General features: G+C 42.6%; 3 protein-coding genes across 4 annotated transcripts in view; 2 read left to right on the forward strand and 1 right to left on the reverse strand.

Moving 5' to 3' along the window:
• The first annotated feature begins 216 nt into the window (after positions 1 to 216).
• On the forward strand, positions 217 to 4,656 carry larp7 (La ribonucleoprotein 7, transcriptional regulator). The gene is made up of 13 exons (XM_026353458.2): positions 217 to 344; positions 778 to 980; positions 1,285 to 1,385; positions 1,521 to 1,604; positions 1,731 to 1,895; positions 1,995 to 2,097; positions 2,232 to 2,540; positions 2,694 to 2,847; positions 2,974 to 3,116; positions 3,255 to 3,367; positions 3,473 to 3,632; positions 3,899 to 3,990; positions 4,298 to 4,656. The coding sequence occupies exons 2-13, from the start codon at positions 779 to 781 to the stop codon at positions 4,373 to 4,375; spliced, it is 1,704 nt and encodes a 567-aa protein (XP_026209243.1). The 5' UTR covers positions 217 to 344; position 778; the 3' UTR covers positions 4,376 to 4,656.
• Positions 4,657 to 4,741: 85 nt separating this feature from the next.
• Positions 4,742 to 7,665, reverse strand: saxo2 (stabilizer of axonemal microtubules 2). Its single transcript, XM_026353459.1, has 4 exons — positions 7,127 to 7,665; positions 6,529 to 6,693; positions 6,167 to 6,318; positions 4,742 to 6,070 (listed from the first exon to the last, which is right to left on the reverse strand). Exons 1-4 carry the CDS (start codon positions 7,192 to 7,194, stop codon positions 5,169 to 5,171), a joined length of 1,287 nt encoding a protein of 428 aa, XP_026209244.1. The 5' UTR covers positions 7,195 to 7,665; the 3' UTR covers positions 4,742 to 5,168.
• Positions 7,666 to 9,519: 1,854 nt separating this feature from the next.
• LOC113157550 (collagen alpha-1(XXV) chain) overlaps positions 9,520 to 25,555 on the forward strand; it is a 136,325-nt gene continuing 120,289 nt past the window's right edge. Inside the window, exons 1-2 of one of the 2 annotated variants that reach the window (XM_026353111.1) lie at positions 9,520 to 9,916; positions 10,040 to 10,109. In XM_026353111.1, the coding sequence (XP_026208896.1) occupies positions 9,665 to 9,916; positions 10,040 to 10,109 (322 nt within the window). In that variant the 5' untranslated portion in view covers positions 9,520 to 9,664. The remainder of the gene's footprint in view (positions 9,917 to 10,039; positions 10,110 to 25,555) is intronic. The other variant, XM_026353110.1, reaches the window with a different exon arrangement.

Raw genomic sequence — 25,555 nt, forward strand, 5'->3', positions numbered from 1 at the left:
TTGAACTGTTAACGAAAAGGAAAAGAAAATCTCTTTTTGGGTCGATTCTTTATTTAATTACATACCAATATGTTTTTTTTTAAATATGCTATTAATTAAAAAACTGATAATACACGTTATTGATGTGTACTCTTATTAATTTTATTTATTTTATCTACAAATGTTGGCCCACTCGTTTTATTTTGAAATCCCTCAGCGGAAGTTGAGTAAACATGACGACGTCACTGTGCGACGTCTCAGCAAACGAGCAAGTGCAGTTCTTAAGTTAGCTAACAGCTAACTAATTTATGTTATTTTTGTTCTTGTTAGTCATCAAACTGGACTGTTTCCTGTCACTAAATAGTGTGAGTTCCGCAAATTATTATACCCACTGTGTATTGGGTGAAGATTTGATCGATTTTGAAATACAGTAGCCGTGACTGCAGCATTTTTAAAAATAATATTACCGCGAACAGACACCAACTTTGGCTGCTTAAGTTAGTATCTGCTAGCAGACAATCGCTAAGCAGCTACACAGGAGCTAATAACGTAACTTTACGTTGTTTTCATCATCTAATATAACTTATATATTGAATTAACGTTACTCGATGCTGTAGTTAGGAGCATGCTCACCATTAACCTGAGTTAACATATGTAAATGAAGGGTATAATTCAGTAACAACACAGTTTGGATCCTTCAGACACCAGGATGACAAATAGACTAATGTTAACTCTGTTTTAGATACACAATGTTTGTTTTGTGTGTGTATCTGAACTGTTCAGCTCTTTCTCCTACAGCATGACTGACACCGAGAGGGATGTTGGTGACGCTGGTGCTGCAGAAACCAGCAGTAAAAACAAAGAGACCGAAAAGAAGAAGAGGTCCCGCGTCAAACAGCTGCTGGGTGATGTGAAGAAGCAGGTGGAGTTCTGGTTTGGAGATGTCAACCTTCACAAAGACCGCTTTCTTAGGAAGCTCATCGATGACTCGGATGATGGATGTAAGGAAGCTGCATATTCCAGATACACAACTTTATTGATATGGGTCATTAATTCTGGACTGGTTTTCGTCTCAGCACTTTTGGCCCATATGCGCTTCAGAAAGTATTTAAACCCTATTCACTTTTTACTTTCTTGACAAACAGCGTTTTTATAGGACCCACCTATGAGTATATAGCAGAGTGAAGGTATCAACTTGATTTGGCTAACTCCAGAGTGCTGGAGCATCCTAGAAAAAATCTGAACCTGTCATTAATGCAGGTGCTGACATGAAATCATCACATGTTGTGTCTAACTGTGTTTTAGATGTTGATATTTCTGTGTTGGCGAGCTTCAATCGAATGAAAAAGCTGACATCTGACACCAAGCTAATAGCAAGGGCGCTGAAAAATTCATCTGTGGTTGAGGTACTGTCAATTGAAACTTTTTCACGAATGCCTTCCTTAACAGTACTGCATTCTTAGTTTTTACATGATTTGGAACATCTGCACTTGTGAGAAACTTAAAAGACAATTTACTTTGGTTTTTTTTGTGTGTTTCAGGTTAACCTGGAGGGAAATAAAATACGGCGTCAGCTTCCAATCGGTGATGTACCAAGTGATGTAGACAGCCGCACGGTCTATGTGGTAAAAATACTTTCACTAACTCAGATTTCTGAATGATTTAAGGACATTTTGTCAAATTGAATATGCCAGAGAATAGTATTGGATCACAGTACAATGCAATTCATTCTTTTCTCTTTTTTTTGTAAGGAACTTTTGCCTAAGGATGTGACCCACAGCTGGATAGAGAGAGTGTTCACAAAATGTGGAAACGTGGTTTACGTTAGTATCCCCAGATACAAGTCTTCTGGTGACTCCAAGGGTTTTGCCTTTGTCGAGTTTGAGACAGAAGAACAGGCGCAGAAAGCCATAGAGGTATTTTATCATTGCCTGAAATATGTGATAATGACTGATGTCAGTCCAGCGTTTTTTTATTATTTTTTAACACAAGGGAAATTTTGATCTTTAAAACAGATGCTGAACAACCCCCCTGAAGATGCTCCTAGGAAGCCTGGGATTTTCCCCAAGACGAAAAGTAGAAAACCAGTTCCTCTTCCAGCTGACAATGCACCATCAGGTAGAATTAGCTCAAGTTTAAGTTTATTCCCTTACGTCTCTGCTTTTCTCTGCCAACTGTAAAAAAAAAAAAAAAAAAAAACCTGACGCAATGTGGTCAAGAGAATGAATAAGCGTGCTATTCATATACTGTAGGTGAAGAGGAAGAGAAGAAAAAGAAGAAGAAAAAGAAAAAGAAAGAAGGTGCCACAGCACTGATGTCTGCAGATGGAACCAAAGAGCAGATACTGGAAGCAGAGCTGTCAGAACCAGACAGGAAGCGCACCGCAGCGGAGGAGTCTGAACCAGAGGTCTCCAGCGCTCAGAAGGCAGCGGGCAAACTGTCAGAGAAAAAAAGGCGCCGGTCGCAGACGGTAGAGGTATCAGAATGTGAGGTACCATCAAAGATGAGAAGAAAGAGCGAAAGTGAAACCGGAGAAAAGGAGAACGATGGCGCAAAGACTGGTGAGCCATCACAGTATCTGCACGTCTGCAACCCTCTCAGTCGTCCCTCTCGGCGCTAACACTCCCTCAGTTTCGTTGCTTCTGCTTTTCACAGTCTTAAAAATTCATGAAAAATCATGAGGTGTTGTGTTCACACTGTGTTTCCCCTTTTAGTTCTACCTACTAAAAGTGACACACAGGGAGGTGTTGAGGAAGGGAAAGAAAACAGAGATGATTCAACTGTCAAAGCGAAGAGGAAGAGAAAAAAGAAACACAAGGAAAAGCTAAAAATCGGCGAGGAAGTCATCCCACTTCGGGTCCTAGCAAAGTAAGAGCCTACATCCTCTTCATTTTTCTGCTTTTTTTTTTACAACATCAATTAGGAATTAATAAGAGAGAACCCCTGCTACACACAGCTTAACCTTTTTTTTCCTTTACTTTCGGCTGCGTAAAGAAAAGAGTGGCTCCACCTAAAGGACGAGTATTTAAACCTGCAGAAGCGCAGCATGGCGTCGCTGAAAAAATGCATTATTAAGATGGATCACAAAGAGTCCAAGAGTCTAATGGAGACGGACAATGACGCACAAGATGGAAATGGTGAGTTTTGTCTCCAGTTATACCAGTATTTGCAGTTCAGGTGGGCTATAGCACTGTGTTGATTTACTTTGTATAGATATAAAAGTGATGCATTTATTTTGGTGTGCTTTTTTAATTATTATTTTTTTTTTTATCTAGTTGAGAAGAGTGCAAAAAATGAAAAGCCCACTAACCAGGGCCCTCAGTTTACAAGCGGTGTCATCGTGAAGATCACAGACAACAAGCCCCTGCCTGGGAGGAAGTTAATCAAAGTAAGATCAGTTTTACAGGCAGCTATCATCACTATCCGTGTTTGGTCATAGAAAGAGATTGCTCAGCCCTTCTGTTTGGTTGTGTTTGTGCGTGTGCGCATGCAGGATGCCCTGAGCAAAATATCACCAGTGGCGTATGTTGACATCTTGGAAGGAGACGCTGAGGGTCACATCCGCTTCCACACCCCAGAAGAAGCTAAAGTCGTGAGTGACGCCAGAGCTGAACTGCAGAAAGAGCACAGCTGGAAACTCGAGATTCTGTCAGGTAGGACTGTCGCAATGATCGCCAGGGAGACGTGTTCATCATATGCTGTGTGTGTGCTACATCCTACCGTGCATTGACATAGTAGCTGTATTCTAAGTCAGGAGAAGCCCGACTGAGCGGGCTTTTTAATAATTAATGATGGTGAAAATAATTTATTGGAACAGTGACCAGAGCTTTTCAAGAGGCTTCACAGTTGGACTTACATGACTTCAAAGCTCCGTAATGAGTTTGCCAACATTAAAATATCCCATTTATTCCTTTTATAGGTGACCACGAACAAAGGTACTGGCAGAAGATCCTGGTGGACCGCCAGGTCAAGCTGAATCGTCCGAGGGAAAAGAAGCGAGGTACAGAGAAGGTAAGACGGCAGTTTACATTTTAAAATAAAAAAAATAAAACACACATACATGCATGTAACAGCATCTTGTTGATCCGTTCTTCTATTTTGAGTACGTAAACACGAGGCTGTTTGCTGGAAGTTGCATAAGCAAATTTGTGAGAAATCCAAACAATTCTATTACAAAATTGATTGAGGAAAAAAAAACAAACACATATATTAACAGTTACATGGTTAATGAATACAATCTGGAATAACGTTGGCAGCCGTCACAATTCCCATTAACTTGCCATCAAGTGTAATTTCTCATTTTCTTGTCACACTCCAGCTCATTTCCAAAGCAGAAAAAATCATCATCGCTCGGGCCAAGGAGGCTAACAAGCACATCCGTTTCCAAGAAGACTAACACCTGCTCACACTTCTTTTTGTGTCTGTGCGCATTTGAGTTGTTAAGGACAATTGGTGTAAATGTTTATTTAGCTGGGAGAGAACTAAATGGAGACTTAAATAAGTGGAAGTTAACACATCTTATGTTTTTTTGTTTGCACTGGGGCCGCTAATGTGGAACGCTGCTACGCATACAGACACATTTTAATGAGCTTTTTTTTTTTGTTCTGTATATAATGTAAATAAATCTGATTTGAAAGTTCTCCCAGTCGAGATGCGGCCCAGTGATGGTATTTTCCTTATGAATTCTTATTGTTTTTTTTTTTTAAATAAAATGCCATTGTTAGATGATTACACTTTTTTGTTGTGGCTCTCATGATGTTTGTGTGGACAAAGAAAAAGCAGAAAAAGGACATCTACTCCTGAGTATCACATTATGAACATCACCCCAGTAAAGTCAAATATTGGGATCAAAATAGCTAACATCTGGACAGTTGTAAGAAAACAGCTGAGCTTCCATCGGCTTGCATCGCTCTTTAACTGGAGGACGTACACACGGTGTAATGTCGTGGATAACATTTAGCTGGGTCATTTATGTAAACCACTTTCCCAAACTCAATATGAATCTGCTTCACTTGTGCGGATTACGTAATACTGAAAATGACATGTGCCCAAGAGTCGAAGTAGTAAAAATAGCTGCTATTACATAATCTCAGTAACATGCATGGCGTTTATTGGTACAAAGGTAGAAACCACCTGAGCTAATGTGTGACGGCGCCACACCTCGTCAGCGGCTCGCTCTGAAGGAAGCTTTAGCTTTTGCTAGAAACCGTGCAGCTGATTATTTGGTGGGTTTGAGATGGCTCCTCGCAGTTGTCCCCGTCAGGCCAGTTCACTCCTCTGTCCACGCAGGTCGACCAGTACGTCCTGGATTCGTCATTCCCAGAGGAGATGCTGTGAAAGCCAGAAAAGGCTTGTTTCACAGCAGAGCGCTGATGTTGCTCGGTGGCGTTGGAGTTGCAGTCTGCAGCTTCTTTCGTTTTGGAATTGAGGCTGTCGGCAGGCACAGGTCCACACAGTGAAAGAGGGTTTCTCTTCCGCTCCATCTCTTCCTTACGAACGGGGACATGTCGCGGAGTGTCCCACGCTTTGTAATCCTCCCTCATGGTGGTTAATGCCTGGAAAGGCTCCTTACTTTTCTCCGAGCTGTTCACAGATGGCAGGATTGGCTTGGTGCGCTGGCACTTGTGGGTTGTGTAGTCAGCATGTGTTGTAGAAAGGAACTTCTCTGTTGGTGGACTGGATACTTGAGCTTTACGTTGGCCCTGGAACCTGGTTTCAATGGACCAGGTGTTGAAGTGCTTCAGGAATTCATTGGCTCCGTCAAAAAGTTCTTGGTTTATGTTCCAAGTCACCTTTGGTCTGAAGGATGTAGTAGGATTTAGCGGTAGACCTTTCTTGGGCTGGTAAACAGGCTTCTCCCTTTGCGTCCTAGGTGGCAGCGGGTGGGCCACATAGTCGGACCTGTAACTGGTGATGCTGTCAAGTGGTTGTCGTTCTTTCTTCTGTGGGTCTGAATCAGAGTTCACTTCCACTTGAGCTGGATCTTTCTGGGAGTTACCTCCTTTGGAGACGGCTAGTTCTTGGGTGACTTTGGAGCTGGCGCTCAGCCCGGGTGGCTGGTGCTCGTTTCCATCCCATGCTTGGAAGTCATCTGTAAATGGAAGAGCCAAGAGTGGTTTCGGATTTATACAAATAGTTTCCTGTTTTACATTTGTGCAACAAAAGGAGGGATTTTTAAGTCACTTACTCTTGTACACTGACGTGTAGTCGTCTACCTTTGGCGTCAGCTTGTCCGCTATAAAGCGAGCAGGATTGTGTCTCCGCTGGACTTTGGGTGGCGTAGATGCCTGTGGGGGCTTTGGTGGGTGTTTTAACCATTTGTGGGTGACGTAATATGACCTAAAACAGAAATGTGTCAGCTTTGCTTTAGACTTTAGGTTTACACTTCTTCATCTGTTAATTCTCCCTACCCTCAAATTAGTTTATAATTGATAATATAATATAATTGTCCTACATTTCTCAGACATTTACCTCTGACATTCACCTAAAGTTGCATTCAGATGCAGAACCATGTGCATTATATGATGGACTACTGGTCAAAGCTCTCACCTGAAAGTTGTTATATCAGCACTTGTCCCCTTCAGGGAATGATAAGGGTTTTTCTGGGTTGTGGTCGAGACCACAGCCATGTGGCAGTGCGGGGGGAGGAACCTGTCCTGGTACTCTGTGGTCATGGAGGCCCGTGTTGGGGCTTTTTGGGGGCTGGTGTACTTCCTGGGCGCCAGGGGAAGCCACATTTCATACAGTGAGTTCAAATAGTTTGAGTGGCACTTTGAACAACTAGTCTTTTAGTCAAAGAGAATAAGTTAAAATACGCACACACAAATATATATGAACTCAAACACACAGGATTGAACATGGAATCACAACAGACGATGAAATCAAACAATACATTGTCATATGAAAACATCTTTCTGTGCTTTAAAGTTTTTGTAGCATCTTTCTTCCAGTTCATCATGTCTAGTCTTTCACATGACAGCTTGAGTCATGTCCTGCAGCTCCATCTCCCCTTCCACTGAACAGAACTTAACTAATTCTGATGTCAAATTTGAAAAAATACAACTAACTACCTGACATGTGGTGCGTCTACAAAGCTCTTTTTAAAAAAGAACACACACACACACAATACAAACAGGGATGACCTCACCTCATTGCTGTGGCTTGTTGGCTGCGGTGCCTCTGTGCGTTTTGCAGCCTGGTAGTTTTGGGGTGCATCGCTCCTGAATGAGGTGCTCCCCCCCCACCCCTAACACCCTCCACCGCCCCCTCTACCCGCTGCGTTTCTTTTTCCCCTTTCTCTTCTTTTTGGCGTCCCGTGGCTCGCAGCCTGCTCCCCGACTCTCCGCTGCTGGCCTACAGCATATGAATTATTGACTGCAGGGAACACGGGTGTGTGATGAACGACAGAAAGCAGGCAGCGGCCCGAGAACGTCTAAAAATAAACACTAGTGGATTATTCTTGATGCAGCCCCGGTTGCCAAGGCGAGGACGGTGCGCGCTGATGATGAGGAGGATGGTGATGATGCGCTTTTTTGGCGCGTAAAGAGGATTCCGGGCTCTGTGTAGTAATGTTACATAAAGAAGCGGAGTGGCTACTTTTTGACATAGACTCCAGCTGTAAAATGAAGTGACATTTGCATGTGTGAGATTAAATTCCCACCCCACTCCCCCTCATCATCACCACCACCACCACCTGTTTATCTATCTTTTTTTTTTAATATGCTGAATGTGCAAGGTGCACTCAGGTGGTGCGTTTTGTAACGGGACTTGGTTTGCAGGACTCCCATCTGTCACTTTATAGTCATGTCCAAAAAAACACACAGAGAGGGAGAAAGAGAGAGAGAGAGGGGGGGGCTTGGGGGAGGATATATAAGCCTGCATACGTGCACAGGCGCGCATTCACAATGGAAAGTAAAGGGAAACTGCGACCTTGAAAAATATCCCAAGGTTTTGCTGGCAGATGCCGTCATGGGGATTTTGGCACACGTATGTTAAATTATGGATCCACACAATCGGGGAAATGACCGTATTTGTCCACAACGTGGCGCCCAAAGCTCTAAAACAGACTAATAAACTGACTCTAGGCTACTGCGTACTATCATCACATCCTCACTACCAACCTTTCAGCTCTGACATCAATAAAGTCCTAAACTATCAGCAAAATACCAAAGTAAAAGTCATGATTATGCAGAAATACTCATTTACTGATTGACTGCATCTGAGAAACTGGCCCTTTTCTTCTATCTTTCAAATCACGCATACGTTTTTGTTTTTGTCATGAGTGAACACTGTGGAAGGATGGATGTACAGCTTTCATATAAGAGCTTCTCTACCACAAACAACTAGTCTCCTTTTTATGGACGCCAGGTGGTGGTGCCAAAGCTCAGGAAATACATCAGATTGCCAGCGTGCCATTTAAACAAACTGTTCTGTCATGAATATTGGTAACAGTCCATGCAACAACGTGCAAAGATGTTTAGAATATGATTTCAGCTCTGCAGTCCCGGTCAGATTTAGTTTTAGATTTCAACCATGCAAAGAAAAATATCTCAACACTCACACGATTGTTAACCACACTTCTCAGTTGTTGCAAGTAATACTCTGTGATATGAATCATTAATAGTTTGCGCGCATAGTCTGCTGTGATAGTAACTAAATCCACAAAAGGGATAACATCTTATCAAAACTCTGGGCATCGTTGCGCAACAGGCGCATCTCTGTCTGAGCGCCGCCTGGGCTTTGCGGCTCTCCTTTCCTCCACATGAGGTCTACTGAGCTCAGCTGATCAATAAGATTATCGTGCTTCTCATATTTGGACAGTTTAGTAAGTGTTTTTGTTCACATGCCTGCGATTATTCAAGATTTCTGTGCGTTTTTACGCAGCGCCACGGCCAAAAGTATGTTATTACTCACAGGCTACAAAAGTAAGTAAACAAACAGCAAAAAAGAAAATAATAATGAACCATTTCTCGTCTTAAATGGTTTCACTTGCAGTGAACCATATTTTTTTTTGTACTAAATGCGACTTGTGATCTCCTCTTTCGTTGTTTCCTAACTACAGATCTCGTGGGAACGCTCGTAACTGCGCTTCACGTCAACTAATGGCAATTGCGCTCGACTGCGAGGGCGCAAAAGGAGCGGGTCAATAAATTATGTTAATCAGTCAGGACAGATTGGAGGCGTGTTGTTGCCTTAATGAGGGGGAGCATGCCTGCACCGTGGAAAAAAAAGCAGCGAGTGGGGGAACGCTGTCTCCACCACATGCACGCAGCTTTCTAAGTCCCGACAGTCTCTCCTTCTACTTTATCGTGCACAATAGCAATTTCCGCTGCAGCAGTCCACCGTGAAAGAGGTCGGCGCAACAAGTTTGCAGGAGCCCCCTAATCGGCGTCAGACAGGTTCACTTGCTTCGGCTGCAGCGGAGAAACGGGGGCTGCGCTCGTCTCTCTCTCTCTCTCTCTCTCTGTCGCTGTCACCGCAAAAAGCCACCGTACGTGAACGCCGCGTCGCAGGCGCACAGTCGCGCACGCACCGGTGAGAGAGTGTGTGTGTGTGTGCGCCACACATTCGTGACTCCGCGCCAGATGCCAGTTTACTTCCAGCGGTAGTTGTAGGTTGTAGTTGCGTGGACGTCGCGGAGACGAGCGGAGCATCTAAGTGCGTGGGGGGGGAAAAACAAAAAATAATGGAGAAACAAGTGGCGCCTCAGAAGCGACAGCACTGTCGCGCAACGGCGCTCAACATAATCTCGTCGTTATGTTCGCTGGCGTCCGTCGCCTTTTGCGTCCACCTGAGCCTTTACGCGGCTGATGTCAAGACTCGGGTTGTGGATTTGGAGAGGGAGCACGGGGCGCACACCTTTAGCCGTGGCCCTGGCTACTCCGTGGATGAGTTTAATTCATTGATTCAGCAAAGAGTGGATGAGCTGCTCTCTCAGGTAAGGCTGCACTTGCTTTCTGTAAGTTAAGTGATCAATGAAATGCATAAAATAATTCACTTTTTATTATTATTTTTAAAAGTGTCATGCGCATATGAATGATAATATTTTCAAACATTTCAGCGCTCCTATGAAAATTATGTCAAGATTCGGACAGCAAGGCAGACGTCACCTGAATGCAACTGCCCTCCAGGTAAGGGAAACTACTTTCCCCCAGTGTGTGGGTGTGCAAGACATCCTCGGACTCAGTTAATGGAGGAATGAATGAGAGCTTTCTCATCAGGTGCTCAGTTTGTTTCCCTGAAACCCAGGACACATGCCACTTTCCCTGATGGTCCTGATATTTTTTTTATGGGGGGGCGGGTGCTGGGGAGGGTCTGGTGTGAATGATGCAGACAGCTGCTTGGCTATTACACTTAACAGAAAGAAAGGTATTTAACAGCTGTCTATACATAGAAGTGTTGAGAGGTTGTTTGACTTGTGATGTTGCCTGTCTCCTTGGATTAAAAAAAAAAAAAAGAAGAAGTCACATGAAATTCACATTTCCCACCAGTAGATGGTAACATTTATTCCTTCAGTGTGGGTCAGCATTCTTATCATTCTGAGACGGGAGTCAAGGTTGAGTTATTCAGAGCACCACTGTGGGATGTTAGAGGAAATGCTGCAGAGTTTGAGCTACAGCGTCACATTTTGTCTGATTTCAAATGGTCCTGTGGCGTTTAATACCGCGCATCATTGGCAGATATCACTGAGGGGACACGCGGGTGCAATATGCTATACAGCATATATGTTGGCGGAGAACAGTGGAAAAGAGGCACATTTCAATAGAGAGAGGGGTGGCAGCCATATCCAGTGCTAAAGAAAAAGATTGTTTCGTATTTTTGACATAAAATTAGCTTTTAGAGGGATTTTGACCAGAGGATCTGCAAATTATTGTTGAAAAGTTATTTCAGACCATATTAAATGTTCTTTAATGGGCTGAGAAACCTACAGTATCGTTTATTTAATGAGAAACTGTTTAAAATCCCATTGGTTTATCTAAAATATAAATGTTTGCAGAGCCAGATATTGGGCTGTAAGTGGACAGTAGCAAAATAGACATGTGGAAATATTAAGAACTCCTCATGTGATGCTGACAAAGTCACTCACAATCAGTGAGTGTCCAGAAAACCAAAAGCTCGGCTTCGCCAGGATACTCAGCAATCTTCAAATTGGGTGAAATTAGCTCTTGAGATCAGAGTGAAGTGTACTTTCTTCTATCCTGTGTAAATAACATGCCGATGCACCAATCAGCATCGTCCCTAATTGTTCCAAATGAGCCACATGTGAACTTCAGTCAGGCAGATGTCTGTCTAACTGCACCGCCGAACCACGAGGTAGACCGTGTGCAGCAGGGACCTGGCTTCAAGTCTGAAGAGGCATCTGTCTGCATCCCAGTCTCGGTCAACTCTAGCTGGGAATGTGATACGCTTAGTGTAAGCATAATGCTGGAAAAGCCGTACCTCTGACACAGAGCAGAGTACCCTTGTGGTTGGCTCTTGACATGGTTGATCCAGGTGTCTGCAAGCATCTGCAGCACCTGTGTCCTTGGGCAAGGTACAGAATCCCATCTATTCCCTGTGATTGTTATGTCGACATAGAGTCCCTAAACAACATAGGTACAACAACAAGCAAAGAGATGATCGTGAATGAATTAGCCAAATAATCTTTCACAAGTGATTTATCAATCAATCCTCAATGAATGACTCATCTGCTGAGTGGGTATGTCTGAATTAATGAGCCAGAAGAACTGGAAGTATTAACCATAATGAGACGCTCACAATCACGGAGCTCTCTGTTCTCAATCCCCGTCACATGTGTGCTATTTTCTCCCACCACAGTTCTGTAAAGGGCAGAAATAAAACAATGAAAACATTTCACATCAAATGAAGCACGACGACGCTAAAACGAAGGCGGCACCGAGCTTGATCATGGAAACTGGCAACGCGTCCAACTCAAATTCAATCACTTTTTTTTTTTTTTTTTTTCTTCTTCGTGTTCAGTACTTATCCATTTGTTTTTGAGCTATGGTAACATACAAAGCGCATATCACAAGTACAGAAATCTGCAGTGTATTTGATATTGTTCCGCTCATGTGGTTTAAGTGTATTGCACATGCAACTTGTACCATGTTGCTTTGGAGTGGGCTTTTTTTCAGGCCAAGTATCTTTATACTCTATGAATGCTGAATGGGTTCACTCAGTATTTATCCTCTCTTCTGCCTAGGAGACAGCCTGTGGCTCAGATGTGGCTTTTTTCTCTTTGAGGGGTGGACCCTAATGTGCTTTTCACAGTCTTCACTTTATTGCTGTCAAAGAAGATGGAGTGGTTGCATAGACAGGGCAATGGTCCATAGCTCGGGGATATTTTATAAGTTGCCTCTAAAAACAGGCAAAGTTTGTGCCGTCTTTAACGGAGAAACTCCGTCGTGAACTTAAAGTATGTTTTATTCATACTAAAGGAAGCCTTGGTTAATGAAAGTGAAGTTTTTGCTGGTGCCATTTGTCATTCTAACAATGTCACCAGCACTCAGTTATTGGTTTCTGAGAGACTAAAAGCATTTTCACACTCTCAGGCTGATAACCGGAGATTGTTGTCAGCCTCGCAACCAATATGGCTCTAGGGATGGCGATGTCAGTCAACCCATCACTCTGGTCCAGGGTGGAATATTGGATGGACCGCCATGAAAACGTTTACGATCCTCAGAGGATTACTTTTACTGACAGTTTTGATTCCCTGGATTTTCCTCTAGCGCCACCCACATTACACTTTAGTTTCTTCATGAAACTTTTATTTGACGGATTACCATGACATTTGGTTATATTTCATAGTCGCCACAAAGCTGAATTTGTGATAACTTGCAATATTCCTTAACTGTTCATGGAGGATCCTCAACAGGACTGAATGTGTCCAGTCCAGTTTGGTTTATAACCCAATATAAAGACATTACCATAACCTTCTGCTGCCGTTTTTGTTTAGGGCTCGTTAACACATGTCAACATGCTATTGTGCTGAACATTGTGAGTATTTCCTGGTAAACATCCGCATGTGACTGTACCCTTGTGTGTTTAATTTAGTGACGCCATTGGGCCCGTTGCCCCCTAGTTTCACGTTAACTGCAGATTAAGTTTGAAAAACTAATTTTACACCACACATTTGGTGTAAATAGTCTTGGATCTAGGGGGAAAAAGAGAACCTGTCAAACCAAGCTGGTGTGAAAAATGTCTGAAGTCGCACCCACTCAGTGTGCCACTCCGTGAAGCGAGTCTCCTTCTAATAATTGTTTCAGCCTTGGCGGGCTGTTTTTCTTCAGTTTTTGTGTACCTTCACCTCCCCGGGGATCTGCATTCCAAGCAGGGCCTGTTGTTTAATGGGACCATAATAAAATGTGAAGTCAGCAAGCGCTCGGGCTTTGCTCTTTCCCTGTTTACCCACTGTTACACCTCAGACACCCGCCCTCCCCTCCCATACGTCTCCTTTCCCTACTCTGCTGCATTTCTTGAAGTTAACGCTTCAGAGATCCTGGCAGCTAAACGCCAGCAAAGTGCTCTTGAGAAAACAGCAATATACAGCTTGTAATGTGCTGGATGTTGTTTTTCCCCACTAAACACCCAGTGCTGGTTGTTGAGGGCGAAGGGGCAGCAGGGGGTCATTTAAACTGGATATTACGTCTTCAGATTTCAAAAATACAATCACAAGCAGATGCAGTAATATCTGTTTGGCAGCTTTGTCAGCGAGTCCACATTTGATTAACTCTTTACCAGAGGCAAAAGGACACACCCCACAACTTTCTCAAGCTAATCACTCCTTTTCAACTCTTTGTGGCTAAGCCCGGTTATGCTTTCCCCCCTTTTTTGCCTCACAAAGTGAGTAATCCCAGTGGCCTGCTACAGTTACAGTGGTGCCAGTCCCCTCAGACATCTTCAACTCAGCGGGCAGCCGGTAATTAATCACTGACAGCTTTTGAATTAAGCCCTCTGTGTGGTTTGGTGTTGCGAGGTGCCCTAATGGCCATGTAATTACTGAGTGCTAGGTTAAGTTAAGCAGGCTTCCAGGTAGCCACTGCAGCCAGCTGCTTCTGGTTAGGTGAGCCAGGTTAGGCTGCCTTTGTGGGCAGGAGCGGTGGAGGTGAATTCTGGAGCGTAGGAAGCCTCGCCTGGAGGCAACTGTGAATGGGCAATTATGATTTTGATTGCTGCTCAATTGCTTAAAAGGGCATCTGCATGTAAATCATGAGCCTAATGTACTCAACATAGTGAAGAACATCTTGCTGGAATCATTTTATGCATGAATGGCTCGACTCATTCAATACAGATTTTACCCTGGTCCCAGTAAATTAGCATGATGCGATTTATCACGATGAATCATCACAAGCGGTGCATTTACCCTAATTTTCAATCCTCACACAAGGTTTATTATAAAGGGCAGGGTGCTGGAAATAGCACAGATGGTCTCTTTATACCTTTGACATAGCAGTTTTTATGGGAGATGATGAGGCATACCAGCTGAAAGCACCAGCAATGACTGCAGGGTTTGAAAGGGATGCACACTTTTCCCTTTTTACTACATATTAACCTGAGGGGACGTTCTGAATAGAGCGGAGATTACATAATTTTTATATGATAGATGCTACAGCAGCACTCTGCTGAAGTCTGTGCGTTGATGTATCTCAGGCCGGGACGACAGGGACAAGACCAAAGAAATGCTCCTGCCCTGTAGTCTATCACATGTATCCTTGAATGTTTCCTGGCGGTGATCCTCAATTGTTTTTTGTGTGGAATGAAGTAGGAAGCTTGGAAATCCAGTCTTGGCTGCTCCTACAGTTACTGCTTGGAGTTACATGAAGGGGTTTCCATCACCACAACACAGCGGCACACCCCACAAATGAATAAAAGAATTGTCTCCCGTTCTTATTTGACATGTATTTGCCCCAGAAATAGGCTGCAAGGAAAGCTAAGAAAATGATTTTTCTTCCCTCTTTAGGACTGATTGCACTTTCTGCATCAAAGCAGAAAAGTTGGACAATGAGATTCATACTAAAGGTGGAGCTAAATTATTCCACTGAGGTTTTCTGCCCTCGGGGTAGGGCTTCAGTGAGCTCTGTGGATGTCACCCAGGTTCTTTGATTAAAGTTGAATGCTTCTTTTTCTGCTGCCGTGCTGCATTCAAACTCGCCTTGTTCTGCACATATCTGCTCAGGCAGGATCCGTGAAGGAAGATTTGAGACAATATTCGGTGCGGTCGATTCATCTCTCTGATTCGTGTACACTAAACGCCGAGGAAAAGAATTAAGGTGCATCATGTGACGTAGCAGTGGTAGCAACTGTGTGGAGGCTGCGCTGCTGGTAGTGAAACAACATAATGGGTGGCTAGTCTCCCACTAAAGACAGCTCACAAACTGATGTCTCATCCGCTATGTGGCCTCTGACACTGGATTGAACGTCCTAGTCATCCTCCTTCTGAATTTCCCCTTTGTGATGGCATGAGTTCACCTCCCTTCACTCGCCCACGTAGTCATCCCTAAACCGACAGACAGGCTTTAATAGACAAGGGGAACCTTCTGTTGCTTGTGGAACAGCTGGGTCTGCTGTTCAATATGCTGATTTGTCTGTGACATTTAGGGCCAATGCAACATAGGACGGATTTCCTCTGTTTAGACTCTCGCGTTTAACATTTCGTATCTTTGCTTTGTCAACCTGTCTCATTTAAGGCCATTTGATAGTCAGGATGTCCTCTTTGTGAAGATTTGTTGGCATAATATGAGCAAAATGTCACATGTGACCTGCAGTATACACGCAATTTAGCCCGCAGTGCCAGCCTCCGTAAAACCACCTTTTTTTTTTTTTCTTTTTAATTTGTTTTGATTGTGGGCATGGCTTTCCAGTGTCTGTCATCAATTTCCAATCACCAATAAAACACGACAATGCCAGGTCTCGCCAATCTCATGGAAAGTCTGGGCTCCAGCCTAGCAAAGAAAACTGGGAACCCCCGAGGTGCTTCCCACATGCTCTTCCACCCCTCTCCACTGCCTGTGGCTTTGTGCCCCAGGCCTCTCAGCTGAAGCACGAATGGAGGATGAAGGGTGAGGGGCACAGATGCTGCTGCTCTGTACTGCATCAGTCTAATAAGATCAGACACTACAAACCTAAGCAAATAATAAAAGGCTGGTACGTGCCACAGCAGGAAGCTATAACATGTGTCTGTCATGCAAATGATGCTTAATATGGTCTTGCCACCGTTCATGGGTATCCGTGAAAGGATGTTTTTAATTCAAAAAACAATACGTGGGTGATGTTTAAGACTGTTTATTGATGTATGCATTTTAGTGCGTACGCATCATTTACTGCCAGGCCATTGAGTGAGGCCAGCGTTGCTGCAGTGCCTTGCCATCTTAAGTTCAGTCCAAAAACAACTTACCTCGACACCGAGTCATTTTTCATTCTGCTCCTAAATCTGTAAGGGACCATGTGAAAATTATTGGTGTGTGTCTACAGTAGACTGCCCAAATGTTTAGTTTTATTCTAATTTGACCTTCGCTTTTACTGCACCAACTTGTCTGTCAACAGTATCCAGCTTGAGAACCATTAAGGCCTCAAGAAGCAATATTTCATTTATAAATGTGACGTGTTTATATTACATATGTATAGTATACATGTACAAATTGTAATAATGACAGTTTGAACTTAAACAGTTACCCATTTTATGGCGGATTATGGCATCCAGTTTAACAAATATTCCAGCTACTCACTATTTCTAAACCCTTTCCATTTCTCCATCTAGAGAAATTTTCTTTAATTAGAATAAGACATGTTTTGTTTAAATTTCAGGGACTTAGGCGACATAGATCAGTCTACACCTAACACAGCATTGGTTAGCAGTAATTATTTTTTTACAGTGGTTTTGAAATATATATCAGAAGTAACTTTTTTTTTTGAGTGCCCGCTGTTCAGTTTTCAAAACCATTAAGTCTCAGCAAAAACAACCATGCAATCCTTCAAGCTATCCAAAGACAGCAGGGATTCAAGTGATTTCTCAAACTGGAAAAAGTGATGGAGGCAAACAGGGTTTGCCCAGCCGCTGGTCAGATGATGTAAGCTCCCAGACTCTCCTGGGGCATCACCAAGAGGTTGGACTCAAAAGAAAACCAAAAATCATCCAAACATTTGAATCAGACTTGCATGTTTCTCCTTTTTGCTGTTTTCTGCCATATCTCTGTTACAAGATACAAGAATGTCATGCTTTGAGTCATGTCCGATGCCCCCTCCCATCACCAGCACTCACCAGCGGACATGCACTTAGCCAGCCAGCCCTTACTTCTCGAAGGTGTGCTAAATGTGACATGGAATATGAGTCATACCATACATCCGAGATGGTCATAAACACACAGCGAGAAAACATTCGAGCCCGTGTGCACTCACAAATGCGCTGTCTCACACACCCGTGGTCACAACTGGGTCGCAAAATATGTACAGTGGATGATCCCACTCACACATGTAGGGACACCAGCACCACAGAAGCATGTAGCCATGCGTGACACCCTGTGGTCCTTCACTGAAGCTTTTGTAACTTGACCAGTGGCAAGGTTTTTGAAGTTATTGTGGTCGGGCTAATTTTACATTCTAAATTAAGAGAGGATGGAAGCATGAAATAAATGTATTGAAGCTGTTCATTCTCAATTTTCTCAACAGGCTGTGATGTTAAAAATGGTGTGGAATGAGGTTTTCTAATTAAGGCTTATGCAGTTCTATTCTATTATTTTCTTTTTCTATTATTATTTAAGTATACTTTCTCCCCTTTAGCGTGCAATTAATCTAGAACATGCAATTAAATAATTTGGCTCAAACGATACAGTGCCTCAAGGGATGGCAGTTTGCCAAATTTAACATACCTGTGAATTTCTGTGGATCTATAGCGTCTGTGCATGGAAAGATGGATAGATATGTGGAGCGTTGCCTGATGGTCTGGTTGTAGCTTAGTCTACCTTGCTTTCAGGGTCCCCTCGCCTTGTATCTGATGAAGAAGAGGGTAGAAACAGCTGTGTAAGCCACAGTTAAGGCCTGGAAACCCAGCAGCAGGACAGACAACCCAATAAACTTTTAATTTAATTGGGCGGTCATTTGATATTGTCTAAGCAGGCTAGACGGCTGGTTAAAGTGCAATTTCAGACGGCTTGATAAACTGCACTGGTGCTGGTTAGCTTGAAAGAAGGTTTCTTTAATTTCATCTTCAATTGAGTTTGGGACAGTGTTGCATAAATAATTGCAAGACATTTTTACAATAAACTCTGTCTTTGTAATTTTTTTTATTATTATTTCAAAGCTTTCAAAGGCGGTGCCTTTTTTAAATTATAAAAACAAAACTTTCTCAATTCAAAAACTCAAGTAAAACAGTGGAATAGATCTTGTTTGTCTGGTGTAATGTGAATTGCAAACATTAGGATGCTAGGCTAGGCTAGCCAGACCTGATACCTGAAACCTTGATACACAATTATTTCTCAAATACATGTTAATACTAAGAATAAAGCCAATAGTAAAAGTAATATTTAGGTTCAGTCTTTGGTGGGTTGTCATATTTGGCTCCTCGAAAAGTTAGAAGTAAAGACAAAAATTGTAATGAATAGTGTTTTTTCTTCTTTTACAGAATTTACACCCAATGATATATCAGGTTCTTTGCAAAGTTCACAAGTTATCTAACTACATTAAATAGTTGGATTAGTGTAAAAAAAAAAAAAACACATCTCTGGAACAAATCAGTGAGTTGACACCCTCAAAACTTTTCCTACTGTGAAAGCATTCGGTTTCAAAGTAGGCTATTAACACGAAAGCAGAAATCTAACCCCTGCATTGCCGTCTATACGTCCATGTCCATTTTAAACAAGGAACCTGTGAAAAACCAGGTGCTGACAAACCTGTCAACAAACGGCTACAGCTGATTAAATCTGCTCGCAACGGTTTTAGCTGAGAAAATAAATGGTTTTGAAGTGGTTCTTGATTTCAACGCCGAAACTAGGGATTTTGAGTCAATGTTTTAATTGTTAATGGTGTTTGTGTAGTGCTAGAATTGAAGCCTTGGCAGGTGGATTTATATTTAATGTATTTAAGAGAACTGGATACCAAATGACATGTTGGCGCCCACTTTATTCATATGAAGTTTGCGGTCTGGTCAAAATTGCCTCCCTAAGGTCCCTAAGGACTTGGTAGCACGAGCAACCAAAGGTGTTGGACTTTGTAAGAGGTCAGTGGAACCATTAAAAGGTCAAACACATATGAAAGAGTTGTGTGTCCAATATGCTAAAGGTTGTGCTGTTTTCCCCTGTTCTGTGCTCACTGAAGGAAAAAAGATGATCTCAGGTTATAATCTGGATCCATGCTGTTCTTTCTGAGGCTGATGATTTTATTGAATCAGTCCTACTGAGACGAAAGTCTTATTGTAAGTGGCATGTTGAATATTCATATATATTTATTTTACAAAACAACCTGAATTCCCTGCTGTAGTAATGTACAGATTGTATGTTTTCTATCAGAGTGTGGTCTGACAGGTTTTTCTGTATGATAATCTGCAACACAGACATTACAAACAGTACATCTGCTAACCTTCATGACTCTCTACCAATCAATATGACATCCTGAAGGGTTCGTCTGGATTCAGGATAATGAGCCACTTCCTGTGAGTCCTGCTGCTATCTCAAGCAGTTTGACTTCTTGTGACATTCTCATACTGTACTTGTTACTGCAATGCAAAGTTAACTTCTCAACAAGACTCTCTTGTCAGTATGTTGGCTGGAGCTGGAAGTGCCATTTCATTTCACACAGAATGTCACACTTAGCCACCCACTGTGGCAGATGCAGCGGGCTTCAGGTGGTGCATTCACTGGATAAATCCAACACATGCTGGAAATTCAATGCATGAACCTTAATAAAAGTGTTGAAATATACACAGTGATGATGGGATGTTCTGCTGCAGGTCAACTTGGAGTCAACATGTCCACTGCTAAGCCTGTTTGATACTCATTAAAAAGCAGTGAATTTTAATTTAGCCTAATGCTTTTTAGTGGTGGTTTAAATGGTGCTCTAAGGACCTGCTGATAGACAAGAAGTGCACAGAGCAAAGTCTTAGTAAATCAATTCTTTAATTGGGGCCATCCCTTTTCCCTTTTTAATTTTTAGTGTGCCATAAAGTTTATTGTCTCATAATCACACCCCCATGTGTTTTTAATGCTTTTCCCGCTGTCTGTGTACAGTGTGATGAATAGCTGTGCTGAGTTGGAAGGCAGAGCAGACTATCATTGTCAAATTCACTGAAAACGCTCAGTTGATGGTGATGGTTGTTAGGACGTTATGTTTTTGCGAACGCACCACTCCTTGGAGTGATTATTATGTAATGTGGAGGAGTGTGGTCAAGGTTAAAGCTACTGTCAGTCTGACAGAAAGATGACAAGTGATTTTTGCTTCCTAGCACATATACAAGGTGTCGGCATGACTGATTTGAGGTGCTTCAGGTTGTGATGATCTCTCTTTCAGTTGTAAACGGCAAAAGATGAGTAATGATCCGTCGCTGTGCCCTTGACCTTCAAAACAAATAACCATGCCGGCATTCTCCCCGCCTGGTGCTGCCACTGTTTAACATTAGAGGCTTTTAAGCAGCCCTAGGAAAAAATTATGGAGGAGAGACATGACTTTACACAGTGTTCATTGAGGCTGATTAAATATGACATGACATGCCAGTAGCTGGAGCTTGCTACAGTATTTTTGGTGCCCAGGGTAAGATGATGACCAGCTTAGTTTATCTTCCTCACACTGCCAAATTAATGTGTAATATCAATTTAAGGAATACGGCACATTTTTATAAACACGCTGACACTCAAATAGACTATTGGATTTCAGTTTCAACATGCGTGCTGTCAGCTACAACATGCTTTTTCCTTTCATGCTATAAAATAAATGAGTGGGAAAGTCTTGCACACGTGTGGGTTTTGCAGTCAGATCCCCAGTGTAATATAGACTCGATCATGTAGTTGTTATTCCTAAAAAGTTATTCATGCACTATTGGCTATCCCACCTATGAACTTGGAGTCACTTTTTTGAGGTGGAGGTCAGTTGGCAGGAGCTGGAAAAGCGTCTGCGTTACAGCAAATGTCAGGTCTCCATAATATGAGGGTGTAGGTTTCGTCCTAGACAGAACAGGGAATAACACGACATAACTCAGTGCAAGTCAAAATTCAAACCAAGGAAAGACAGCATCCCAGAGGATTTAAGGCACTCTAGCTCGTGAATGTCATAACCATAAATCTACATATTGCCAGCCCTTTATCCAGTTGCAGTTAAATATATATTAATATATATTGCAGTGTCTACTTAGCAGACACTCATCATGCTGTATGTGGTCCAGCTATTTTCTGTTTTGATCGTGTTTGTACTGGTGTTGGCAAAGCAAGACGAAATCAGTGGGATATGCCATGCTGCCTCTGAGGGGAGTCGCCTCAGGCAAGGAACGGTGCTGACAAAGGTCAGAGCTGCAAAGTTTTAGGTTGCAAAACTGCCCTGTTGCTCTGGGAATAATGTTTTTTTTTTCTTTAGCAACATAAGCCTGCATAACCCCTGAGCATTCTTTATATAAAGTGCTTTAAATGGAGATTGAATATTTTATAGTTTTCTAGACTTTCTTTAGGTTTTATTACTAATAACAAGCTGGTTTGTAAGAATAGTCGCATGGGTTGCAACGCTTTGTCTTGCAAGTGTAAATAGCCATTTGAGAGGTTGAGGTTGGGGAAAAAAAATGAATTTGTACTACCACTCTTTTTTATTTTCTTTATGGTTTTCTGACACTCTACTCCAGGTAGACTGCTCCCCTCTGGCCTGTTCTCAGATTAACATGTGCTGGCCAAAGTCAACACAAGAGGAAGTGGAGAAATGACTTCTCTCATTCGCACCAAGACTGCTAATGCCTCACTAGATCTAGTGTCAGACAAGTCAATTTAGCAATCTGTGGTCATCGTGCAATGACGTTCAGCCCGAGATGGATGATTGTAATGTATTGATTAGTTAGCGTTACTTTATGTCTGTTGCTTGAAGTATGTAATTGAGTTAGGTAAGAAACCAATGCCTGGAGGCAGTGTGGTTTAAAAAAAAAGGCTAATCACAGGTTTTAATTTTTGATTTCTTAGCAGATAATGAAAGTATTTGGAATAGAAGGCGATTGCACAATATACCTAGACAAGACCCAAGACAAACTTGTGGCACAGGATGAATGTCTCTTTAAAATACTTTAAACTGCCAAATAGAAAGTAAATGATGTGTATCTGATTTTTTTTTTATCCTAAAGAAATAGTTTGGGTTAGTTTTGGGAAAGGCACTTTAACCTGGAAATACAATTACAACAGCCTCCAACATGTCAGCCTAGTGATATTGTTTAATGATGGTAAAGAAGAGCTAAACTATTTGCATCTCCGCTTCTTTAAGCATGCATTTAGGCTGCATTTTACATCCACATAACAGAGGCGAGAACAGTGAGTCTGCAAATGAGGGAAATTGCTTGTAAAACAGGTTATGCAGAAGTCACCAAAACATCATCAAGGAACAGCTTGCCACTTCTTGATGTCAAAATTGGGTCATGTTCAAGGCCCTTCCCAAACCACCCGTATTTAATTGCCATGTGCTAAAGAATTTCCCATGCGCAACACAACTCCAGTCAAGTCTGGTGCAGCCTAATAACTGCTCCCTCCAATCGGCTCTTTGTGCTGCTGTCTGCACTCAGTCTGCCAGGATTCCTTTGGCACAAAACGGCACAAAGTATTCTCTAATTGACAGGGGTTATCTGCTTAAAAATCCTTTGCTCTCCTTTACTACTGTCAGACACTACATAAAATACATGGCGAGCTATTTCCACCAGGAGCAAATCTGTCTCTTACAAGCAATCCTTGACTCGCAAGAGACATTTATCCCTTCCTCTGCGGACGCGGCCCTTCCTCTACTCTGTGAAGTCTCTTTATTCTGCTCAAAGGCTTTCTCCGGTTTCAATGAAGGGAGCATGGGGAAGCAAGCTGTTTGGGGTCCACAGCTATTGACTGGATTTATCGGCTGGGAAGGACAAAAAAATGTGACCAAAATAAGCAGCAATGACAAACACAGAAACAATCTGGTGGGTGGAAAAACCCCATTTTGTTTTAAGCGAAGCAGCCTGTGTGTGCACTGCTGATATGGATCCCCCATGAGAAGGTTCAGGTCACCAAATCCCTCCTCAAGCAGGCCTCAGAAAAAAGATTTATTTGGATTTCTTTATGCTTTAAAGTCGAGGGGAAAAAAAAAAAAAACAGGAAACTAACAGGGTTTTTTAGCATGCTCTCTGCAAAAGGGTTTTCAGTGACACTTCAGAATGATAAATTATATAAATGTCTTTGGAGGCCACATTAAATGGTTCATGAAAATAGCAGCCCCTCTGAGAGTTTTACTGTGCGTCCTCTGTATAGCATGCTTTGATGATAGTAAATGGTACACTGTTCTGTCTGCTGTGACAAAATGTCAGAGTCCTGACGGGTTTCATCCCGGGTCGTTTTCAGCATTGGTGTGTTTTTTGCTCCGGCTGTGCACCAGCGTGGTGTTTTAATGATTGGCGTTGACCCCCCGATGACACAGTACTGTCACGGATATCTGGGATTTTACCTGCACTCGCCAAATGCATTAGAAGGCTCTGAAACCCAAACCGCTCGACAGAGATGAAGCAGGTCAGGCTTTGCCTAATATTTATGTCTGAAAATATTGAGTATGTCAGTGAGGTCTTGTAGCTTGTTTGGTTGTTGCGTGTGTGTGTGTGTTTGTGTGCAAGTAGAAATTCCAGCTCGGGTCAGACGTCCCACTGGCATTTCTCCTAGTTCCCTTCAAGAAAGCGGCCCCTGTCAGACAGAAAATCCTGGACTGAAGATGAAACAGTACAGAATGTGTGCTGGAGTGAATATGTATATACTCTGTATGCGTGAGCCTATGAGCCGTGTGCATCTCTAGCTAACCCCATACTGAAATTTCCAACTGGGGTGGGTGTAAATAAGACTGCCAGCCACAGCAGGTGTGGGGAGCAGGCCGGGGAGCAGGGGAGGTCTGCGCTCGTTCAACCCAGGCCGCGGCGAAACTGTCCCGGAGAAGTCAATATTTGTACTCGCATCAAAGCTGGTCCTGTTTTTGTATCAAAAACTGGTCTGTGTAGAAGCAAGCTTGTCTATGAATTCAGAAAATTCTGATGCCTTCAGATGTAACACCCTTGTATTTTGTGCAAATTGTCAATAAACTCCATATATTTACACAAAAACTGTGTTTCCCCTTCAGTATAATATGAATATGGAGGCAGTTGCTTGAATAAAAGCCCAATTTTCATCTTCGTGTCCCATGAAAAGTTTAGTGAACATATTGTTTAAAGCTGCAGTTGTCTGTTAGTTCATTATTTTGAATTTATGGTCAGTGACTTTATTGTTTTGGAGTCTAATCTGGGTCTTTTTTTTAAAAACTGTACGTTACATGCCTGCTTCAAACACAATTGGAGGCCGTTAACTGGAAAACACATTTCGCTGCTGACAGTCAAGGTCATGATTAAGTATTTGTAGGGGACATGTAATGCACTGGATCGAATGAATGATCTGTCATATTTATCAACGGAGAGTAAGTTGGAACAAGACGGTCGGCGAGGGTGTCAGGATTAGTTAAGATAAATATAACGGTGACCACCATCATATTGTCTGTGTATGGTTTTCCTTCACCTCTCAAGTCACTGGATTTTAGTATTTCCAGGCTAATCTTCTTAAAACCTAGTGTTCCTGTATATCTGCTCCCAGTGTCAGTATGTTAGTCCGCCTGACAGCTATACTCTCTTTCTCAGCACCCTTTTCTTTGTACACAGAGCACGCATTTAAATTTTAGACATTCACAGGAGGCCCAGCTGAGCTGCTGTCCGGGTCCATCCCTCCCTGTCTCTCGAAAGTGTGTGGAAAAACACTTACATGGTTTTGCTTTGATTTGCAGTGTGTACCGAGGGATTTCCATCACAGACTCTCTCATGTGGTCTTCTGTTCCTGCTCCTGACTGCTCATTGAAACCATCCTCTCACGGGGCTCTAGAACAAGACGGTGTCTTGACTCTATCACAGATCATCGCAGTGAACTTTTTTTTTGTTTTTTGAAGTTTACACAACCTCGGTTGCAGCGAGAGAGCTTCTGTAAATGCACTGTGGGGGCAGAGATTGGTTAGTTACATGCCTGTAGAAAACCAAATAAAGACAACATTAAACATGAAGAATAAAAGATTACACTGTGCTGATTCCTAAAGTAAGCAGACTCTTGAAAAATCATTACTCAATTGCACAATTGTGAGCAGACCACATGAGTCACAGTCAGACAAGCTTTGGTTAACACTTGGTCAGACGCTGTAAGGTCCAGTTTAAAATTTGGAGCTTGTTGGTTGTCACACACCTTCTTGCATGCGAAGCATATCAGCCACACTTCAGCCACATTAGTGGGAGCTCATGGTAAACAAGCCAGGCAGCGCGCTGCCTGCCCAAATCTCCTGTGCTGCAGTCATTTTAATGCCCTTTTATAGCCTCCTTCCTTCCTCCTCGCGC

This window comes from Anabas testudineus, chromosome 18, assembly GCF_900324465.2.
Source record: "Anabas testudineus chromosome 18, fAnaTes1.2, whole genome shotgun sequence".
Lineage (NCBI taxonomy): Eukaryota > Metazoa > Chordata > Actinopteri > Anabantiformes > Anabantidae > Anabas > Anabas testudineus.

Coding starts and splice junctions, on each gene's coding strand:
- larp7 (XM_026353458.2), top strand. CDS start 779: ATGACTGACACCGAGAGGGATGTTGGTGACGCTGGTGCTGCAGAAACC. Junction 1,605..1,730: donor ACAGCCGCACGGTCTATGTG/GTAAAAATACTT, acceptor TTTTTTTGTAAG/GAACTTTTGCCTAAGGATGT. Junction 2,848..2,973: donor CCACTTCGGGTCCTAGCAAA/GTAAGAGCCTAC, acceptor GGCTGCGTAAAG/AAAAGAGTGGCTCCACCTAA.
- saxo2 (XM_026353459.1), bottom strand. CDS start 7,194: ATGCACCCCAAAACTACCAGGCTGCAAAACGCACAGAGGCACCGCAGC. Junction 6,694..7,126: donor CAACAAGCCACAGCAATGAG/GTGAGGTCATCC, acceptor CCTGGCGCCCAG/GAAGTACACCAGCCCCCAAA. Junction 6,319..6,528: donor GCTGATATAACAACTTTCAG/GTGAGAGCTTTG, acceptor TTTCTGTTTTAG/GTCATATTACGTCACCCACA.